The sequence below is a fragment of the Mustela nigripes genome, chromosome 12 (assembly GCF_022355385.1).
Source record: "Mustela nigripes isolate SB6536 chromosome 12, MUSNIG.SB6536, whole genome shotgun sequence".
Taxonomy (NCBI): Eukaryota; Metazoa; Chordata; class Mammalia; order Carnivora; family Mustelidae; genus Mustela; species Mustela nigripes.
Window position 1 is genome coordinate 67,533,205 of NC_081568.1, and position 21,966 is coordinate 67,555,170.

The 21,966-nt window shown below is 33.9% G+C and overlaps 1 protein-coding gene across 1 annotated transcript in view; it reads left to right on the forward strand.

Moving 5' to 3' along the window:
* ADAMTS19 (ADAM metallopeptidase with thrombospondin type 1 motif 19) overlaps window positions 1-21,966 on the forward strand; it is a 251,991-nt gene that overhangs the window by 49,897 nt on the left and 180,128 nt on the right. Inside the window, exons 3-6 of the mRNA XM_059416340.1 lie at window positions 3,131-3,303; window positions 5,314-5,397; window positions 6,077-6,234; window positions 18,838-18,881. Coding sequence (XP_059272323.1) covers window positions 3,131-3,303; window positions 5,314-5,397; window positions 6,077-6,234; window positions 18,838-18,881 — 459 coding nt within the window. The remainder of the gene's footprint in view (window positions 1-3,130; window positions 3,304-5,313; window positions 5,398-6,076; window positions 6,235-18,837; window positions 18,882-21,966) is intronic.

Here is a 21,966-nt window from a genome sequence, read left to right on the forward strand (position 1 = left end):
TAGTTCCAATCCCCAGTTTGACCTCTCCTGTCAGGTGCTTAGTCACCAGTACTCAGCTATCTCTTAGACACTTCAGACTCAGTCAGTCTAAAATGGAACCCATCATCTTCTTTCCCAAATTCCTCTGCTAATATCCTCTGCCTTCTATCTACCTAGTCACTCAAAAATAAAATCCAAACAACCTCCCACCCACCCCTGCACAAACCAAAACAAATAAAAACAGCAACAAAGGAGAATAATTCTAACAACCTCCCTTTTCTTCCCCTAAGTCTGATTAATTTTACTTGTGATGATGTCTGCTTTCTAATATTTTGCCTGTCTTTTCATCCTTTGTCTTCCTACCGTTGCATGATTTTCACATACAAGGTCAGTGACGTATTCCTGTAAGAGAGCTGCATATATGCTTTCCTCCTATAGTTAGTTTATTTGGTGTTGACCCTGCCAAGACAAGTCTTTTCATCTACTTGTAGGAATACCCCCTACTAAATATTGTAAGTGTATAAAACAATATACTAACTGTGGATAGGTTTGTGATTATGATTAGAAAAACTACAAAATTCATTTCTAATTGTCATAGACCTCAAGATAGAGATAAAACCAATTTCTTATGTTGTCTTTCATCAAGGTTTTTGGTTTTAATCACTAAATATGGATCCAGTAAGTACAGTTCTAACTCTGTGGTCCTGTTGCAGAAGGCTACTGTTGTTTTTGTCCTTGAGTATCATCATGTTTCATGATATAATGTTTTTTTAAAAAAAATATCAAATAGGGCGTGTTTGCATTTGTTTTTATAACACTTTTGTTACCTTAGTTAACAAATTCTTTCTGATAATTTGGGTAGTACTGTTCATTAAATAGACTTTAGTCTGGGTCACTGCTAGTCAGAAAAGGAGAAAGTATAAATAATGACGATATCTCAGAACAGTAGAGTTTCCAGCAAGGGTGGTGGGATCCAGTTCTTGTTAGATTTCAGAAATAACTCAGTCAAGCCTAGAAGACAGTAATAGAAGGAAACCAGTGGTATAAAAATTCATGGTATAAATTAATCCTGGCACCATAGAAAGATGTTGGAGGGCAAGAAAGGTAGAATAGATAGTTTGCAAAGTAGAATGGAATAGTCTTGAATTGGATTGACAAGCCATGGCTTCAACCTGGAACAGGACTCAAGGAAAGCAATTTATCAGACGCTACCATGATGGACTAGAACTGTGAGTTCTTTGAAATTCAAAACAAAGTTAGGGACATCCAGGAAGACATGGCCAACTGAACACACGTGTTTATCTCCACAGGACTCTACTAGACACCCATGTTTACTTTTAGGGATTCTGTTAAAATTATAGTAAAGATTATAGTAAAGATGTTGGCTCCCAAGTACCAGTTCTAGAAAAGAGGTGATAAATAAATAGCAAGGAACAGAACAGGTTATCAGTGATTTAACCATGCATTGTGGAGACGGTTGCCCAAGTGTAGAAATTTATTAAGACTAATTCAGTTGTACGCTTCAGTGGCCCCATGTGTTGTCTGGTACATATCTCAATAAAGCTGTTAAAATAATAAATTCCTTATTGAAGTATCACATTCATCTGTATGAATTATGTGTCCAATGGCTGAATTTTCCCAGAACGAAGATGAAAATATCCCAAAATTTTCCCATGTAGTTAACACTCAGATCACAATATGGAAAATATCAGCACCACAGATGTCCCAAGATACTTAACTGTCCTGACTTCTAATGTCACTTCTTCCCAGCTTTTGTTTCTGTAAATGGAAGCTTACACCACCTACTTTTCTGTAATTGGCTTTTTTGCTCAGCATTATATTTTTGAAGTTCATCCATGTTCTTGCACATTGCAGTTGTTGATTCAGTTTCCTTGCTCTGGAACATTCCAGGTCTGGAACATTGTATGAATGAATAGGCCAAAATGTTTTCATCCATTATATTACTGATGGATATTTGAACTATTAAAATACTACTGTGAATAATTTGTACATGTGATTTGCATGCATTTTGGAGGAATAAATATTTTAGATCATTGGTCATTGGATATGCAGGTGTTCAAGTTTAGTGGCTACTGCTAGCCAATTTTTCAAAGTGTTTATCCTAATTTAAACTCTCAGCCTGTATGTGTATAGAACTTCTATTTCTCCCCACATTCTTGTCAACACTTAATATAATCATCTCTTTATTTTAGCCATTCTGGGGATTTTGGGTAATTTAATTAATTGTGGTTTTAATTTGCATTTCCCTGAAGACTAATGAGACTGAGCACCTTCTCATATGCTAATTCGCTATTTGGATGTCTTTTCTTGTGTGTGAGAAATGGCTGTTCAAGTCTTTTGCCAATTTTTCAGTTGGGTTATCTGTTACTGATTTAGAATAGCTTTTAATTTATTATGGAAAAGTATTGTAACTATCTTCTCCCACTTGGTGGCATGCTTTTCATTCTGATAGTGGCATGTTTTAATAAACAAATTTTACATTTTATGCACTTAAATGTATAAATATGTTTATTTGTGGTTACTGCTTTTAGTTGGCTCTGTTTGACGAATTTTTATTTCCCTGAGGAACTTCTACTGTGGGATCCTGATGGAAGACAGAACCAAGTCTTTTGTAACCCATGCATAATGTTTTAGTAATTAAGGGTCTCTGCCTGAATTGAGGATGTGTGAGGCAATCACTTAAAGCAATTTCTGCAAGTAGACCTTTATTTTGTCACTAGTTTCAAAAAGAAAATTGTGATTTTTTTTTATTGGGTTATTTTATTTACTCTGGGCTAGAAATTTGACTAATGCGATCTTATTGTAAGACATGAACAACACTAGATGTTACTGTTTTTCAGTTTATAGATGAGGAAACCAAGGCTACCTGAGTGATGTTAGTTTCCCAAGTGGCAGAGCTAATAAATGGTAGATGTCTGGTCTGTTTGATTCCAAAGTCATGCTCCAAAGCCAGATGCCCTTTTAGATTTCATGTTTTGGGGAACTTCTTTGTTTTTTGCTCACTACTGTATTATGATCATCATAATTTGATATTCAATAAACACTTTTTAAAATTACTGAAGAAATAGAAAAATTTTTATTCACTTTGCCAATATGGAGTTACGCTAGAAAATCCATTTCTCTGTTGCAGATAAAGGAAGACCTAGATCTAAAAAAATAACAGAAAGTGGAAGAGGGAAACGATATTCATACAAATTACCTCAAGAATACAACATAGAGACTGTAGTGGTTGCAGACCCAGCAATGGTTTCCTATCATGGAGCAGATGCAGCCAGGAGATTCATTCTAACCATCTTAAATATGGTAGGCAAACTTTAAAGTGCGCTTGGAATTTTTTCAAGAAAACTCTAAGGAAGAAATGCGTGAGTATAATGACATTCTTTAAAAATTAACTCATTACTGTTCCTTTCTTTCAATTGACATCAGTTTAAAAAAAAAAAAAAAGATGCTTTGAGTATGCCAAATTGCTCCATCTCAAAAGATATCAAAATAATAATTCACATCTTCTAATAAAAGAAACCATCCTTATTGTTGATTTTGATGTGGCAAAACTATTTTCTTCTGTCTTTTCTTTCTTTGTTTATGCCCTTCCTTTCATTCTCTTATAAAAGGGCATTTGCTGAAATTAGAAATGTTAGATTGTTTTGTATGCATGGCCCCACCCAAAGTACTATACATTATGAGGTGGAACAAAAGGGAGGCTGGTAATCCACTGAGCTCTTACTTAGGTATGTAAAATTTGATGTCAGATATAATACTAGTTTATGAGTAAAGCTTAATAGCAGTTAGCTCAGTTTTTAATCAGCTAGATCACACATAGCTTAGTTCAGTTAACAATTTCTGGACTGCAGGGGCGCCTGGGTGGCTCAGTGGGTTAAAGCCTCTGCCTTTGTCTCGGGTCATGATCCCAGGGTCCTGGGATCGAGCCCCACATCGGATTCTCTGCTCCGCGGGGAGCCTGCTTCCTCCTCTCTCTCTCTTCCTGCCTCTCTGCCTGCTTGTGATCTCTGTTTGTCAAATAAATAAATAAAATCTTTAAAAAAGAAAAAAAATGTTTAAAAAAAAAACAATTTCTGGACTGCAAAAATCTAGTTTATACCTAGCATCTTACAGATGTTTACCACCAAATGAATCCTTTGACTTAATTGCCTACCCTGTTGGTTAAACCTCCTGCAAGGCAGAATTAGAAGGTTGGAGTGAAGCGTGGTTCTTAGGGGAGAATGAACATAAATAAAAGCCAAAGGCAGATGTCCATTTATGATTCCAGTTACCATGTAAAGCAGGTAGGAGCCCCTGATTCAAGGATAAATATATGATGTTTCACAAAACTCCATTTTTACTGTTTTTGCTCATTTTTACCATTTGGCTTACTTGAGTGGTGAACAGATTTTCCCACCCTTCTGTCATTTCTATGTTCAGCTACTTCCAGAGCACTCGCCAACATTCTGGTACCGGGTAGACTAACATAGCCTACCAATTTCAGTTTCTTCAAAGTAGTTCTAGATCTGGAATTCCAATTCTAGATTTGGTTTTATATTCTATTACAAATTAAGTAAACACTAAATCTTACCCAAAAAATCAAGGTACCACCTAAAAATTCACCTGGCTTTCCAGCATTGCTACACACACCATCCTTTGGGAAAAACAGTTGTAAATGAGGATCTGATACCATTAATCAACAGTGGCCTGTGAGCTTGTCTTCCTGGGTAGCATTGAAGAGAAGAGCTTTGAAAACCTTTTCCTTTTTGGCAGCTAGCTTGGGGAGAAAAAAAGAAAAAATACTCCAAGGAACGAATAGGGAGGTGTCATAAAGCAGGCTCAGTTTTCAGGACTGTTTCTCAGAAGAAAGGAGGACACTGGCATTTTGTCAGTTTCTAGGGTTTTTGTCATTTCTAGGGTTTGGTTACTAAAATGCTGTCTTCAGAATTGTGAAAGGCCTACCTTCCCTCTGTATCCCACAGAAATGCCTACAGAGTTAGGTTGTGATGAGTATCTCAGAAGGCTAGGTCTAAATTTCTTGGTATTTAAAATGAATTACCTAAGTTATTCTTGCCTATTAAGCTAATTTTAAAATTACTTAAATGTTTTTAAGTTGGGATATATATATATACATATATATGTATGTGTGTATATATATGTATGTATGTATATATATGTATGTGTGTGTGTATATATATTTTATATATATATATAATATATATATATATATATATATATATGTCAAAATTGAGATTTCTCCCATGTCTGGGCTTTAAGAAATATAAATTTGATTTTCAGTTTTATTTCAGGATTTTTATTTTTATTTGTTTTTAGGTTTTTAACCTTTTCCAACACAAGAGTCTTGGTGTGCAGGTCAATCTTCGTGTGATAAAGCTTATTCTGCTCCATGAAACTCCAGTAAGAAAGTCTTGAGTTTTCTGTCCTATTAAGTGGGGTGAGAAGTTTTGTTCAGGCACTTTTAAGTAAAGTGAATGTGAAGAGTATGCTTTTTATTGACTTGAAAACCCAGAAATATCCACGAAATCCCTTAAACTATACATGAAACTGGCCTTTAGATTTGGTTAATACCTCGGTTTTATTCTAAAAATGGAACGTTCTTAGTTTCCAAGGTTCCTGACAACAAACCTTAACTTTCCAAGATGTAATTTTTAAAAGTGATTTTTAATGACAGTTTTATTTTCTTATTTAAACCTGTATTTTTGAAACCTCTTCTTATCTGTAATTCATTTTAGAATGAATTACATACTTTTTCAGTATGCTGCTTAACTAGAATTTTGGAAAACATTTGTTCTTAAATTGTAGAAATAATTAAGTTATTTAAGTCTCAAAGTTCCACATTCTTAATTCACCTCTCTTCTTTTTCAGAAGAGCATGGAACATATTTTGTAGTTATTGTACCCTCACAAAGTATCAAGATTTTTAGCTCAGGCTAAATTAATTCTGAATGTCTTCCAGACTCTAATTAATGTTGTTATGGTCAGCAGTCTGCTTTAGTAATTCATGAAGTCTCCTCAGTTTTTAGTTTTTGGTATATCTGAAAATAATTTGCCTTAAAGTAAAATATCTTCTTTTGCAGGCAGATCTATACATTGGGCACCATGGAGAGAAGATGCTAGAGAGTTTTTGTAAGTGGCAGCATGAAGAATTTGGCAAAAAGAATGATATACATTTAGAGATGTCAACAAGCTGGGGAGAGGACATGACTTCAGTGGATGCAGCTATACTTATAACAAGGTAAATTTTCCAAAGCCAATTAAATGACATTCTTAATTCGATGGCTGTGCTGTTAATCGGATTAATTTCTTCAGGGAATGCTTTTATTCCAGGTTTTATGTTCCAAAAAACTTTTGGTATAATGATTTTTGTCATCTCCCTCAATTTATTATAACTGATTTCTGAACAGGCATATTTTGGGTGGCATATTGACCAAATTTTTCACTAGGTAATTCAGAAAAGATTTTTACCCTCAATTTCCAATATGAAGACAAAGCCTTTGGTGATGATAAGTGAATTTTGGTGGAACTGCAAAATGATGAACTTTCACCTACACTGTGTGTTTTTCAGTCATCACCGTATGGATAAAGCACCCATTATGTTAAACTCTGCAATTAATAAACTCTCTGGTACTGTCTGAGGAAAAAGTTTCAATTAGATCTCTAGCTAATTAATTTTTGGCTGCATTGTGAAAGTCTATACCACTAACACACATTTGTAATGCAGCATTAAGGGTAAATATAAAAAGGTGAAATAAGGAGCAACAATATACTCTATATGAGCACTCTATGGTATAAATAATAAATTTCTTGCTTAGAACTACTAAAAATGAATAGTAATTCATTATTCTCTGGCAATTTAATTTTAGTATCAATAGTATCAACATTTCATATCACAGAATACTCAGTAACATCTAAAACATGATTTTCTGTAGTGGGTATATTAACTTCATGATAGTTTCTTGTTGCTGAATTATATAAAAACTATCTAATGATAAATACTTTATAAAGATGAAAAAAATACACATATAAATTCAGTGCAATCAGATTTTTATGTCCAGCTATGTAAGTGGGTCTGCTACTGGACTTATACAATAAACCATGATAAAAACGGAAGAATATTAATGAGGCAAATGCTTTAGTCAGTGGAGCATGAGCTATAACATACTGCAATCTCTAAAGAGATTGAAGGAAAATTTATTAAGTGAGCCCCACAGTCAACCCAGCTTTTTGCAAGGACAATTCTTTGGTAAAACAAGCTGGAATCTAGGTAGAGCACAAGTGGTCCTGCAGAGGGTACCAGAGATGAGGGTCCTATGCAAGGAATGTTACCAAGAGGTCCATGTGCAGACCATCTGTGAGTACCTTGCAAGGCTGGTGTAACTATATAGATAGAAACTTTCCAAAAGCATCAGAGTGCTACAACTATGGAGGTTAGATTTTTAAAAGATACTAGGAGTTGAGTAGATTCAGGCCACAAGAGTAAAGCAAACTGATTAATACATTACCATCACTCCTAATATTTAGCTGAGAAAACAGAAAGGCTGAGCCTTCATAGTAGGGACCTAGATCTGAAGAAATGTCTGCTCTGACCTACCCTAACAAAACCTGAAACCAAGCACCTATAAGATATTTAGGGAAGATAGAATTTGGAGGTTGAGTTCCAACAGTTTACAAAAGCTTGGGAATTATGTTGAGATTTAGATAGATCCTCCCTCCCAAGGAATACACTCAAACCTTGTCTAAGTTCAGAGTGACCTGTCAGTAATTGAAATCTTTTCTAAAAAAAAGAGTCAGCCCTCTTCAGAGGAAGATAACAGAATCTTGAATCTCTATAGTATTATCATCTACAGTGTCTCAAACATAAAAAAAAATTAGCCAAGCAAACATGAAAATGTGACCATGGTCAAGGAAAAGTAGTCAATAGAAACTCATCCTGAGATAGTTCACATGTTGCATTTACTAATCAACTTATTGTAATTGGAATCTCAACAGAAGAGAATGAGAAGTGGTAAGAAAAATTATTTGAAGATGTAATGGCAACTTGTATCTTAAATTGATGCGAAAACAAAACAAAACAAAACCAACAAACAAAACCACAACCCTTATAGGCCTAGGTGTATCTTAGGTAGATGAGTGAAAACCAGAGATACAGAAAATAAGTTTTAAATTGGCCAGAGAAAGAGATAAGTTACATAGGGGAAATAATGTTAAGATCGATGACTGACTTCCTATCAGAAAAAAATGAGTCCAAAAGACAATAAAAATGGTATCTCTAATGTATGGGGTAGAGGGGAACCCTATCAACAAAAAGTCTCAGGGAACTTTTTTTAAAAGACTTATTTATTTGAGAGAGACAGAGAGAGAGAGAGAGTGGAAGGAGGGAAGAGGGAGAGAGAGAACCTCAGGCAGACTCCCTGCTGAGCATGGAGCTCAATGTAGGGCTTAGTCTCAAGGTCCTGAGATCATGACCTGAGCTGAAATCAAGAGCCAGATGCTTAACTGACTGAGCCACCCAGGGGCCCCTCTCAATGAATTCTTCAACACGCTTTTTTAATCTATGAAATGGTATCTTCACACACATACACAAACAAAAAATCTACAACTGACGTCATACTTGATGGTGAAAACCGAATGTTTCCCATTAGGATTGGAAGCGAGACAAGGATGCCCACTCTTATACTTCTATTCAATTTTTTACTGAAATCAGAGCCAGTATAGTAAGGTGGGAAAAAGAAAAAGAAAGGTATAAATATTGGGAAGAAAAAATACAAAGCATTTCTCTTCACAGATGATCTACCTCCATACAAAGAAAATTTTAAGAAATACAGCAGCAAAATTGCCAGAAGTTGTAACTGGATTTTTCAAGGCCATAGAATATAAAGTCAATTGATAAAAACAAATTTATCTATTTATAGTAGAAATGAAAAGTTAGGAAAATTTTATGGTAACCTCCCAAACCATAAAAGATGTAAGAATAATATAAGAAAAATGGGCAAAACCTCTAAAATGATACCTCCATAGCACAGCTGAGAGAAATTAAAGATCTAAATAAAGGTTTTTATTTATTGGAAGACTAAATATTATCAAGAAGGCCATCTTCCCCACATTGTCTGAGAGTCAACATAATCTCAATGAAAGTTTGTGCCATCTTTTTTGTTGTTGTTGTAAAAATTGGCAAGCTGATTCCAACATGTATTTGGATAAAGAAAAGATAGAGAAGAGTCAAAACAATTTTGTAGAAGAAGAATAAACTGGGTGGGCTTACATTATTTGATTTCAAAATTTATTATAAAGATTTGGTAATCAAAACAATGGGGTATTGGCAGAAACTTGGCAAAGATGAATGATGTGGAATAAAGAATCTGGAAATACAGCTATTTAGATATGTTCAATTGACTCTCAGAAAAACCCACCAATATAATCGAGTCATGGGAAGGTAGTTTATCAATGAAATGGCTCTACAACATCTGGATAACCATGTGAAAAAAAATGAATTTCAATACGGGTTTACACCTTGTGTGACGTTAATTCATTATGGGGCATAGAAAGCTACATGAAAGCTATAGCTATCAAACTCTCAGTAAAAAGAAAAGAAAAAGAAAGAAAGAAAGAAGAAAGAAAAACAGGAAATCTATATGACTATAGGGAGGATAATAATTTCTTGGATAGGATACAAGAAAAGCACTAATCAAAAAATTCTTAAAAATAATCATTTGGACATCTCCAAAATTTAAGCCATCTTATGTCCAAAAGATATTGATATGAAAATGAAAAGACAAGCCCTGGATTGGAGAAAATAGTGGCAATACCTCTGTCTACAAAAGCATTTGTATTGGAAATGTATATTTGTATTTATGCATATACACACATATAATATATAAATATAAAAAGATTAAAACTCAGAGAGATGATCAGATAAAAATGACCTGTGTTTGTCCAAATACTAGCTGGTGATCTTAAATTGATGAAACGACCTGTCTTAGTCTTGTTATTATCAACAAAGTGAGGATAGTAGTACCGGGACAAAAATATAAGACATCTTGTATAATGCCTACCAAACAGTGAATGTTCAATAATTTTACTCCAAACAAATAATTGTTTAAAATCCTGTGTAGACTCATACTGATGTGAAAGACCCACTATCAGAAAGACATTTGTTGTATGATTATGTTATGAATATTTTTGTCAGCCCATAGTTAAAATTCACTTTCCTTTTTAATAAAATTATAATTATGTAACATTGTGGGTCAACTACACTCAAAAAATTTTGGAAGAATTATAGTTTCATCTCACATTATCTTAATACATTTAAGAATCATCTTTTACTACAGTAGGTATGCTCTAGAACATTTTATTTTGTCTTGTATTGCTAGGGAAAGCTAGCAACGAGGGAAGTAAGAAGGATTAGTTAAGAGTGTGGCTTTTAAGCCTTTATAACATAAGAAAAAATAGTGGACTCAATAGATTCTTTTTTCAGGACTGAAGAGAAAAGTGGTATTAGAAATAAGGAATGGGGGGGGCACCTGGGTGGCTCAGTGGGTTAAAGCCTCTGCCTTTGGCTCGGGTCATGGTCCCAGGGTCCTGGGATCGAGTCCTGCATCTGGCTCTCTACTCAGCAAGGAGCCTGCTTCCCCCTCTCTCTCTGCCTGCCTCTCTGCCTACTTGTGATCTCTGTGGGCCATATAAATAAATAAAATCTTAAAAAAAAAAAAAAAGAAATGAGGAATGACATTAAAGTCACAGTACTGGTGGGGCAAGACTTGAATGTAGAGAGTATGATCCTAATAGTGTATATATTTTACATGTATTTAGTTATGTACAATGTATTTAGTTATATGAATACATAGGAAATAAAACTGTAGAAACAGACTTTAAAATGTTAACTATAAGTTTTCCCAGATAGTGGGATTATAGGCTAAGTTTGAACTTTATTCTTATATTTCTCAAATTTCTGTAAGAAATATACTACAATATATTTTAATATATTAAATTAAATTAAATTAAATTAAATTTAATTTAAATTTAAATTTAATTTAATTTAATTTCCTCATTATTTTAATGAGGAAAGCAATATGAATTAGTAATCAAATTATGAATATCATCCTCTTTAGTCTCAGAAGCATTATTTCAAACACCTAACAAGCATGACAAAGAAGACAGATCTCATCAGGTGACAAGTTTATAAAACCTATTTGTGGCTAACGCATTCTGACTATTCTGGTTATTTCTATATAATTCTGGTTATTTCTAAGGGATCTTTTAGTTATGGATAGAAAATCAAAGTTTCATTGTCTAAACAAGCTTTCTGCTCAAAACCCAAAGCAGACATCTTTGTTGAGAGGTAAAATTTGCTATGATTTTCATGTTTTATGGGGAAAAAAAAATCTTTGTACACCTCTTTAATCCTTTAGTAGAAATGTTGACTTCAATTTTTTTGTACTCTGATTGCTAGGACTTAGAATAAGACCTAATAATTTGCTTTTGATTTTTGGATCACATGGGAATAAATAGAAATAAAATAGAAAATAGAAAAATTTTTGGTTGAAATAGGAAAAAAAAACTCTCAAAGGTTATACACATATGAAATACTGATAGCTGCTGACTCATAATTCTCTCTTTACTTGCCCCTGGGAATGAGGCTTATTTGAAGGATGCCTGTTTCACCATATCACTCCTTATCAGTACCATAAAAGTGAAAATCAACCTACCAGAGGGAATGTGTTATGTCTATTCTAAGTGGCCTAGTACCATTTGATCAGTAAAGTCTAAATGAATGGTTTGGGTAACTGAGAGCGAAGAATCTCTTTTTAGTTAGTTTAAACATAAGGGTGATCAAATCTTTAGCTTTGTAAGGACATTGTGAAAGATAAAACAAAAATTTAAATCTCCATGGATTCCATGATCTCATCCACATGTGACAGGCTAACCTCCATGTGACTAGTTTCTAGCATATTCTTATCTTAGATAATTATTAAATGTTGTATGTTATGTGAGCATATTGTAGGAAGGAATTTTAGATAACTGTTAATTTTGGTTTCAAGTAAAATAAATAATGTTTTCATATATCCAAGCCTATCTGCCACAATATATTTATTAAATTGTTCTGTGTGATAAAATGAAGTAAATATGTTAAAGCTGACCCAGTGCTTATGGGCTCATAGTAACACAAACACAAAACATGTCCTCCCAGCTGTCAACTCTATGATTTCTTAGTGTAATTATCACGTTTCTCCTTGAAATCATGGAGAAGACATAAGTTTCTCTTGAAAATACTCAACTGGAGAGTTTTAAAAAAATGAGAGTTTAATTTTGTTAATCATAGCTTAGCTTCTCATATTTACTGAAATGTTTTCGGTTTATGTGCACTACTTCTGAAAATTAGTTTTAAACTAATTTCATTGTCAAGTGAAATAGAAAGTTTAATAAGATATACAAATAGTAGAAATATATTAGTTTGATACAACTTATAGAATAATATCTGAATGAATCATTTATAGGTATAGCCCAGGGCACCATAAAGCTGCACAATGAGACTTATTCTCAGATGTATCTTCATTTTTGGGAATTAAAGGCTCCATTTCATTTTTTTTCAATATAAATCAGAACTTGAACAGAATTTATTGGCCTTCCTAGTTGCCAGATTCTAACAGTTATCATTTCCATAAACTCACATTATGAAACTCTATGATGCAGTCTTCAGACCCACTGAGCCAACAGGAGCCAAGGATGAGAGAATTTCAATTTGCATGATCATGGGTCAAGGCAGCAAACAAATCACTGTCCCCTATCACCCTCCCCCCAACGTTGATTTTTATGAAGTTAAGAATACATTATTTGGGCCCTCTTTAAAGAGGTTGACAGTGGAAGAATTAAAGATTAAGAATTATTATCTGATCGGAGTTTTTAAAAATGCTGCTCATGATTTATTTTTTTAGTGGTCCTGAGGGGTACTAACCAGGCTTTTGGAGAAAAGACCTCGCATTTTTAAAATATAATTTGCTTTTTTCATTTCTTTGCTGAGTAGAAACTGGCTGTGCAAAGGACTCTAAGTGACCTTGAAAATAAGCAGTACATTTGTCATAGTTTTATCATGTTGTTTAGTTACAGATAAAGTCCCTTGTTTCACATTATGTAAATCAAATAAATAGTTATGTTGCAGCCTCACGCATTATGATATGATGTATTGTATGTTTAGAAAAAGAAAAAAAATCCCTTTCTGTCTACATCTGAATATACTTTACACTCAGTGATTCTTGGCCCTACAGTGAAGATTTTGATTTTTATGTGGTTCTTTAACTTTCTGCATTACCATATTATTTGGTATCATCTATTGTGGATGTTTCTCTCTCCTTTTGTTTGCTGGGAAAGGGAATTGCAAAATAGAACTATTCATTATTTAATACAATTCCCGAAGCCTCTAACTGATTGTGGGGCCCTTATCACATTAGAGAAATGATTGTATGTCACCCTTTTCTTTGTGTTCGAGGTAGAAACCTTTTCCACTTATCTTTGTATTCTTCCCTTTTATCCACTGCTTGGCATATAAAAGGCACCTAATAAACCCAAGCCATCCAACTGTGTAGGTTGTGCACTATGCAAGAGTAGAGGGATTTTTATATTGTTGTATATATAAATGTACCCTGAGAATTAAGCAGTGCACAATGTATACAACCAGGCATGGTATTCCTGTGATAAATTTGATTTCTCTATCTTCTGATGTAGAAAGGAGCTAAATATATCTGATCATTTACTTTTAATAAAAATGTCAAAAAACCTCTTCCATTCCTCCTTATCAGTAGTTACATTCAGGTTCTGAATATGTTCCACCACCACATGGATATGTTTTCCTACATCAGTTGTTGTTGGTTTTGAGCCACAGAGACCAATTTTGCAAGTTGAGCACAAAAGAGGTGTCTCTCTGGAATTTTTTGGTAGATGGAAAAATCTATGTAGTACTTAGAAAATTCTATGTAGTACTTAGAATGAGAGGAATAGTTAAGGAACTAGATATCAAGAAAGGCAGTGAGCATGGAAATTTTAGAAATGTCAGCCACTAGGTTTGGATGATTCGGGACCATTTATTTTTTCCCACTGTATTATTCACTTTAGATGCTCTGGGAAAAGTGGGTGTGGGTCAGGATAGGGTGAGGAGGCAAATTCTGTGATTAGAAGCTGGTGAAATTTTTAATATATATATGTATATGATATATTTGAAGCTGGTTGACCAGTAGAGAGATGCTGGGGTTCAGGGGATAGTTAGGGTCTTCCTCAGTGGAAATCTCTTGGATTTTAAAAACTTTCAATTATAATCCTGGGACAAGTGTTCCAATGAATGTTTTGTTCAGATGTATAAAATTTTCTGTTTTGTGTCTTGAATATTTGAAAAGGATGCAGTTCACTAGTTTAACTTTGAAGTTTTAGGGCATGGTATTTTGATTGATTAAGTTTAACAGGATAAAATTTCAGTGTGTCTTCCCTCATTTATTTAGAGTTGTCTTTTTAATTTGGGCATGTATTTTCAAAAAGATCTTTTTTTTTTTTTAAATTTTACTTTTTATTTTTCAGTGTTCCAAAATTCATTGTTTATGCACCACACCCAGTGCTCCATGCAATACATGCCCTCCTTGATACCCACCACCAGGCTCACCCAAACCCCACCTCTCTCCCCTCCCAAACCCTCAATTTGTTTCTCAGAGTCCACAGTCTCTCATGGTTTGTCTCCCCCTCCAATTTCCCCCAACTCACTTCTCCTCTCCATGTCCCAATGTCTTCCAAAAAACAAGGTATAAATATTAAGACACTCAATTCTGATGGACATTCTGCCTGTGTAGTTCATGAAAATTTTTTTCTTTGCTATTTGCTTTTTAATAATTAACAAAAATGAGCCTACTTTAAAGCATTAATTCAATTGGAACAGTAGATTTTTAAGGCATATGCAAGTAATATTGATAAGATTATATCTTCTATATACAAAAGAAAAGCTGTTTTATACAGTGAAGATTAATGTATCAAGTGGTAACAGCCAACTTTCAGTAATCCAGAATCAATCAACAAGTTTTTTCAGATTTTACAGAATAAAAAATAATAGACTATTTGAGAAAAAACATTTAAAAATTTAAATGAGTGAAAGCATATGTTGCTGTTCCTATTGTTTGGAAATATGCATTTATCAGTATATATAGCACATTCTAACACTGCATTGTGTATATTGCATTTTGGGCATGACCCACTCCCTTGCAGTTCAGTGAGAGGTCTCTACAGTGGGCCTTGTCTAGACCAGACATATCTCTGATATACAGTATAAACCAGAGGCAGGAGAAAGCATGGCTGCTAAAATAAACCAAAGCCACTGAAGGAAATCCTGAAGGATGTACTTAAAGAATAAGGAGCTCTCTAGAAAGTAAAGATCCAACCTATTACTGAGAAAATATATTGCTAAATACATGGGCAAATCTAATAATGGTTTAGAATATCTAAATTGAGATTTGGAAAATTGAGATAGAATTATAATGTCAAATAAAAATAACATGAAAGATTGAAGGGAGGTGTTGAATTAAAAGCATTTGATGTCCTTTCTTCAGGAGGAGCCTGAAGATAATTTTTAACAGTGAACGTTGTAGGCAGAATAATGTCCCTATTCTAATTCATAGACCTTGTGACTATGTTATCTTACATTCTGGAAAAAGGTATTTGTGGATGTGATTATGTTTCAGATTTTGAGATTGAGTGATTATCCTCGATTACCTAGGGAGCCCAATGTAATCACAGGTGATAGGGAAAGAGGGAAGCAAGAGGCATGATGGCAGAAGGAGACCAAGCAAGTGATACCATTGTCAGCTTTGAGGATGGAAGGGAACTGTGAGTCAAGAAGTACAGCAACCTCTAGAAGCTGGGAAAGGCAAAGAAATGCATTCTTACCTAGAGCTTCTAGAAGAAACCCAGTACTCCTCATACCTTGATTTTAGCCCAGTGAACTCCAAACTTCTGGCTTCGAGACTGTAAGATGATACATTTATGTTACATCACTGTATTTGTGAAATTTGTTACAGCACACAAATTTAAATGTGGAAGTAACAAACACAATCTAACGTTATTTTTCAAGTAGTAGCAAAAAAAAAAGAAAGGAAAATAAAACTAGATAGGAAGGAAAGTATAATGGGAAATAGAATTAACAAATAATAAAGAAAAAACAAATAAAGAAATCAAATATATCCATAATAAAATATTAAATTCATTTTTATATTATATAATTAGGTTTTATAATTTTAACCATATGCTTTTTTGTAAGAGACTTGGAGAAAATGAAAGCTGAAAGTAAAACAGAAAAAAAATACCAAGAAACATCAACGTATTACTAGTATATTAATATTTGTTCATATCAGATGTAATAAATTTTAATACAGAAAACATTAGGAGGGTACATATGGTTTCTATACAATAGTAAAAAATAATTCAAAATAAATTATAAAAATTCAGAGAGTTAGTTTCAACTTAATTTCAACATAAAGGAAAAATTAGCCAGAATCAGGAGGGAGCAACAAATGTATAACCACAATGGAATTTTAGCACCTCTTTTTCAGTTACAGATTTAAAAATAAATTTAGAATTTCTAGTTTTCTTAAGCAATTTTATGTCAGAGTTGGGTATGTCACTAGATCTAATGCACATGTATAGCTTTGTTCCAATCCATTTGAAAATATACATTTTTAAAATTTTAATCCCAGGATAGTTAACATACAGTGTTACATTACTTTCAGGTGTACAATATTGTGATTCAAATTTCTATATCTTATTCATTGTTCATCACCATACTTATATTCTTAAAATCCCTTAACCTTTTCACCCATGCCCCCCACCCATGTCCCCTCTGGCACCCTCCAGTTCTCTATATTTAAGTGTTGGGTTTTTTGTTTATTTCTTTACATTTTAAATATGCATGGGACATTTTTACAGACCTGCACTGATATTAAATCACAGATGCTGCTGATGAGCTGGGAAAATGTGAATTGAAAACTAACCATTTTAATCATCAAAGTGTAGATGTCGTTGGTGTAATTGACAAGAGGGTTGCACGTAATTTTACAATTTTTAATTTAGAAACGGCATTCAGATCGCTATAACAGAGTGAGGAATAAAAAAAATTTTTTTTTTATTTCTCTTTCACACACCCGCAAAGACTAATTAGTGTATTGTTTGTAATAGTAAAAATTCTGTAGAATCTAAACATCTTTGCTCATCAGTAGGAAATTGCTTAAATTATAGTATAGAAATAACAGCAAGAACAACAAAACAACAAAAATGTGAACAACTAATTTCGGACAGCTTAGTAGGTACCTGGCATTGTTTTTAAGTTTTCTCTGTGTTTACTTATCCAACACATTCACTAAACTCACATTAAAGTATTCTATATGTAGAGACTCAGTCAGTTAAGCATCTGACTTCCACCAGGGGAGATGAATTCAGGGTCCTGGGATCGAGTCTTGCATTGGGCTCCCTGCTCAGCTCCCTGCTCAGTTGGAATTGGCTTTTCCCTCTCCTTCTGCCCTACGCCTTTCTTTAAATAAATAAGTAAATGTGTGTATGTAGGTATGTCTTATTAAATTAATCTTTATTAATTAATTATTTATTTATTATCTAATCTATATTATTTATTAAATAAATCTAATAAGATCTAATCTTATTAAATCTCCTAACCTGCACTATAAACCTACATGGTAGATAGTGTCCTTATTATCCCTTTTTTCTGTAGAGATAACAGAGGCACAAGAAGCTTCAGTAAGTTGCCAAAGGTCACATAACTAGTAAAATTGAAAAGGTAGTTAAAATTGTGCTTTCATATAGTTTGCTCTGAAGCTCTTCAAGATACGGTATTCAAATAGCAAGTTGTAGCATATTTTTCATGGTTATATTCTGCCTCTGTGTAAAAATACTAATTTCTTCATGCCCCCCCCCTTTTTTAAGATTTTATTTGTTTATTTGACAGAGAGAAAGAGATCACAAGTAGGCAGAGCAACAGGCAGAGAGAGAGCGGGAAGCAGGCTCCCCGCTGAACAGAGAGCCCAATGCGGGGTTCAATCACAGAACCCTGAGATCATAACCTGGGTCAAAGGCAGAGACTTAACCCACTGAGCCACCCAGCTGCACTCCTCATGCCCTTTTAAAAATGATTACTATCAGTCTTTTAAAAATTTTGCCAGTGTTATGATGTAAAATATTTTGCTGTTTTAAATCGTGTTTTTTAAATTTGACTCTTCTATCTGGAAATTATTTTTGTGCCTGTGAAGCAGAGATCTTTCAGTATTTATCAAACAGAAAGCCATGTCCTAATACCCGATACTGTTTTTTGTAATAAAAAAATGAAATCCAGTAAAATTCAAAACAAGATAGAATTTTATTTTTGAAGTATTTTTAATGAAATAAGACAACATGCTTTAGTATTATATCATAAAAGATGTGTCATTAAAAATTTAATAATTTAATAATTTAATAATTCTCGGGGCACCTAGGTGGCTCTGCCTTTGAGCTCAGGTCATGATCTCAGGGTCCTGGGATCAAGCCCCACATCGGGCTCTCTGCTCACCAGGGAGCCTGCTTCTTCCTCTCTCTCTGCCTGCCTCTCTGCCTACTTGTGATCTCTGTCTGTCAAATAAATAAAAAAAATCTTTAAAAAATATTTAATAATTCTCATTTTTTCTTAGAATTAAAATTTGATCTTATTTTCAGTTCTGTTAAATTGTTGGAGATAATTCAGTTGTTAATGTAACCATCAAAAATGAGTCACATAATCTCTATTGACTGTGGAAAAGTTTATTTTTACTTCCATTTTCTGTTTCCTTTCTAGGAAAGATTTCTGTGTTCACAAAGATGAACCATGTGATACTGTTGGTAAGTGCACGTAAAAGTTTTTACACTTTGAGGATTTCTGGACACCTTTAATACATCATTTGTTTAAGTATAGGAAATTATTTGAGAGTGCTGGTTTTAATGGAATGTCTTTTTCTTTAGACTGTCGGAGGTATGTATTTCCAACCTTATGTTTAATCATTGGTCAACACTTCAGTTATTAATGAAACAGCCTAAAGACACAAATACACTATATACTGGAGAAAAATTTTAAACTAGGTTTTAAGAATCTCATGAGTTCTTTTTTCTTATCATCACAGAGATGTACACATGGGTTCAGCAAAATTCTATTATTATTGCTAAACCAAGGCAAAATGTATTAATGTCAATGTGATTGACCTTTTTCAGGCTAATGGATTTTCTTTTTTCTAGTAATGTATGTTTGAAATTCTTTGCAGACTGTCAAGGAAATTCATTTCATTTCCCCGATTTTCTGTACATAAAGTAGTAAATTTTCTGTATTTTGACCTGGATATTTAAATTTCTAAAACAATAACCACACACGCAGTAGAATCCATGAAACCACAGCTCTTAATTTTGAGAGAATGGCTACATATTTGCTAACATAAGTGATATATCTATGTAATTTACATAACTATATATATAACCATGTATTAATTATACTGCTGTCTACATATATTATTTTTAAGCCATGTAGCTGTATATAATAAGGCATTATTGATAAAGTATAGTTAAGAATCATGGTCTGGCTGTGCTCGCTTTGGCAGCACATATACTAAAAATTGGAACAATACAGAGAAGAATCATGGTCTGGCTTTGACATATGATGTGGGTTGTATTTCTGTAGGGTAGGATGTATTTTAACTTAACCATCTTTGATGTGTCATATGTTCTTGGTAAGGATGAACAATCTAAAAAGGGCAAAAGCAGAATGAAGGGGTACAGGTATTTAAAAAAAATCAGTTCTAACTAGTTCCATCATCTTAAGTTCTCATCAACCTTAGGTGATGAAAATCTGAGATAGTAAGTGGAAAATAGTTATAGTTAGTGTAAAGCACTTAATGATGGAGTCAAAGGAATATTTGGTTCACAAGGGGCTGCAGCATAAAAAGATCTGGACACCCCAAGGAAAAGCTGACTTGATTTAGGGATGATCTTTCTAATGTCTTCTCACCTGCTTGCTGCAGTGTTTCATTTGTTTGTTTGTTTGTTTTGTTTTGTTTTTCTCCTTTTCTTGTCAAAATCTCTAGAAATTAATTCTCATTGTATAGTTTTAATCAACCTAACCACACAAGCTTTGAATTACCAATGAAGACTGTGTCAAGACAATTACCTTTCCCTCCACTTAAACAATGGTACTGCCCCTAAAACCTTCTTTAATATAGGCAGATGCACTTCTTGCCTCACTCATGTATCTGAGAAAAATCAGCATCTGGGGCAGTGTCTCCCATAATTATGCATGCTAACTGCCTCTTCCCAGTGTGGACATACAGCCTAAAGAAGCAAGTGTTACCATGAGGCAAACCAGTTTCCTTTTGATTACGTCTATGTTTCACATTTTGCTAAATCTGCTATTTGAAAATAGCATACATATTCATAATATGCATTATCTATGAAACTTATTTTCTGGTTTAAAGCACATTTGAATAATGAAGTACCTTGATGTGTTTGGACCATCAGAGTTCATCAGGAAAGCAGTATAATCAGTCCCTCTCTCTGTTCAACCTGTCCATGAAGACTTTGGTAGAAACTGGTTTTAAATATTATAGCATAGGATTTGTAAAGTCCAGTGCCCTTCCTGAGATCTGTCGTTATTTCTGAGTGCCTGGATTCTTGGGGTCGTCTTCTTGACGGTGTTGTTGAATCACCGCACCCTTCATCCACAGGCCATGGGTTAACCTCTGGGCTTCCAAATGTGTGAGCAAGTAAATATCTTTATTATTTAAACAAATTTAAGGTTTTTATTTCTTTAACTTGCAGCGTAAGAGGTAGATTTTCCCTGATACTCACATAGTCATTTATAAGGAAAGAAAATATGGGGCAATAGTAATAATTTTTTCTATGATTAAAGGAAGCAGGTAAACTTCTCATTGAATTATTCCCAAAGTTAAACAAATATACGTGGCTTACAGGTCATCTTAACAGCTCTCAATCTCTAGTGTCACAAAACAAAAGAGATTAGGTCTTATCAATAAAATGTTTAAGTGACACACATTTTAAAATCTCCTTATGTAATACTATGGGCTGTATCTTGCCACATGCTTTTTTTCTTTCTTTCTTCTTTTTTTAAGAGAGAGAACATGTGCAAGTAGGAGTGGGAGCTGGGGGTTAGGAGCGGGCAGAGGGAGAGAGAAATTCCTAAGTAGTCTCCACCCCCAGAATGGAGCCTGATGTGGGATTCAGTTTCACAACCCCAAGATCATGACCTGAACTGAAACCAAGAGTTGGTTGCTTAACCAACTGAGCCACCCAGGCTCACCTGTCAAATGCTTTTCTTACATCAGTATATACCTTCCTGACTCTTCTATTTCTGATGAAGGCAGCCCATTTTACACTGGATACTATATAATGAAAACTTTGCAAGAAAGGAAAATGAATTTTGTATTTATTAGCTTGGATAATATAGACCTGAATGATGACCTTAAGATGGCAATTTCTCTTAAGTCTCCTAGTAGGTATAGTAAGAGAGGAAAGACAGCAGACAAAGCTTTGAATTTATCATATTAATTTGAATTGTTCATGAAGAGGAATGCTTGTGTTTTAAAAACAATGGTTGGACTTAGGCTATATTTTGTAATTTGAGCAACACATGAATCAACATTATCTCACTTAATTCCTTCACAATCCAAACTCTCTCATTTTATTTTCATAACTTTATAGGTAAAAAAAAACACCAAAATAGAACAGAGTTTGGATTTTGAAGTCAGATATTCAGATTCAAATCAGACTTCTGCTGTTTATTACCTGCACAGATGTGGGCACATTATTTAACACATTGTGAAAGTTTGGATTGCTCACTTTTGCCATAGAATCTATATTCTTGATCCCACAGAATGTTGTGAAACTCTAACATTTGTGAAGGCAGCTCATTTTTAATTGGCATTCA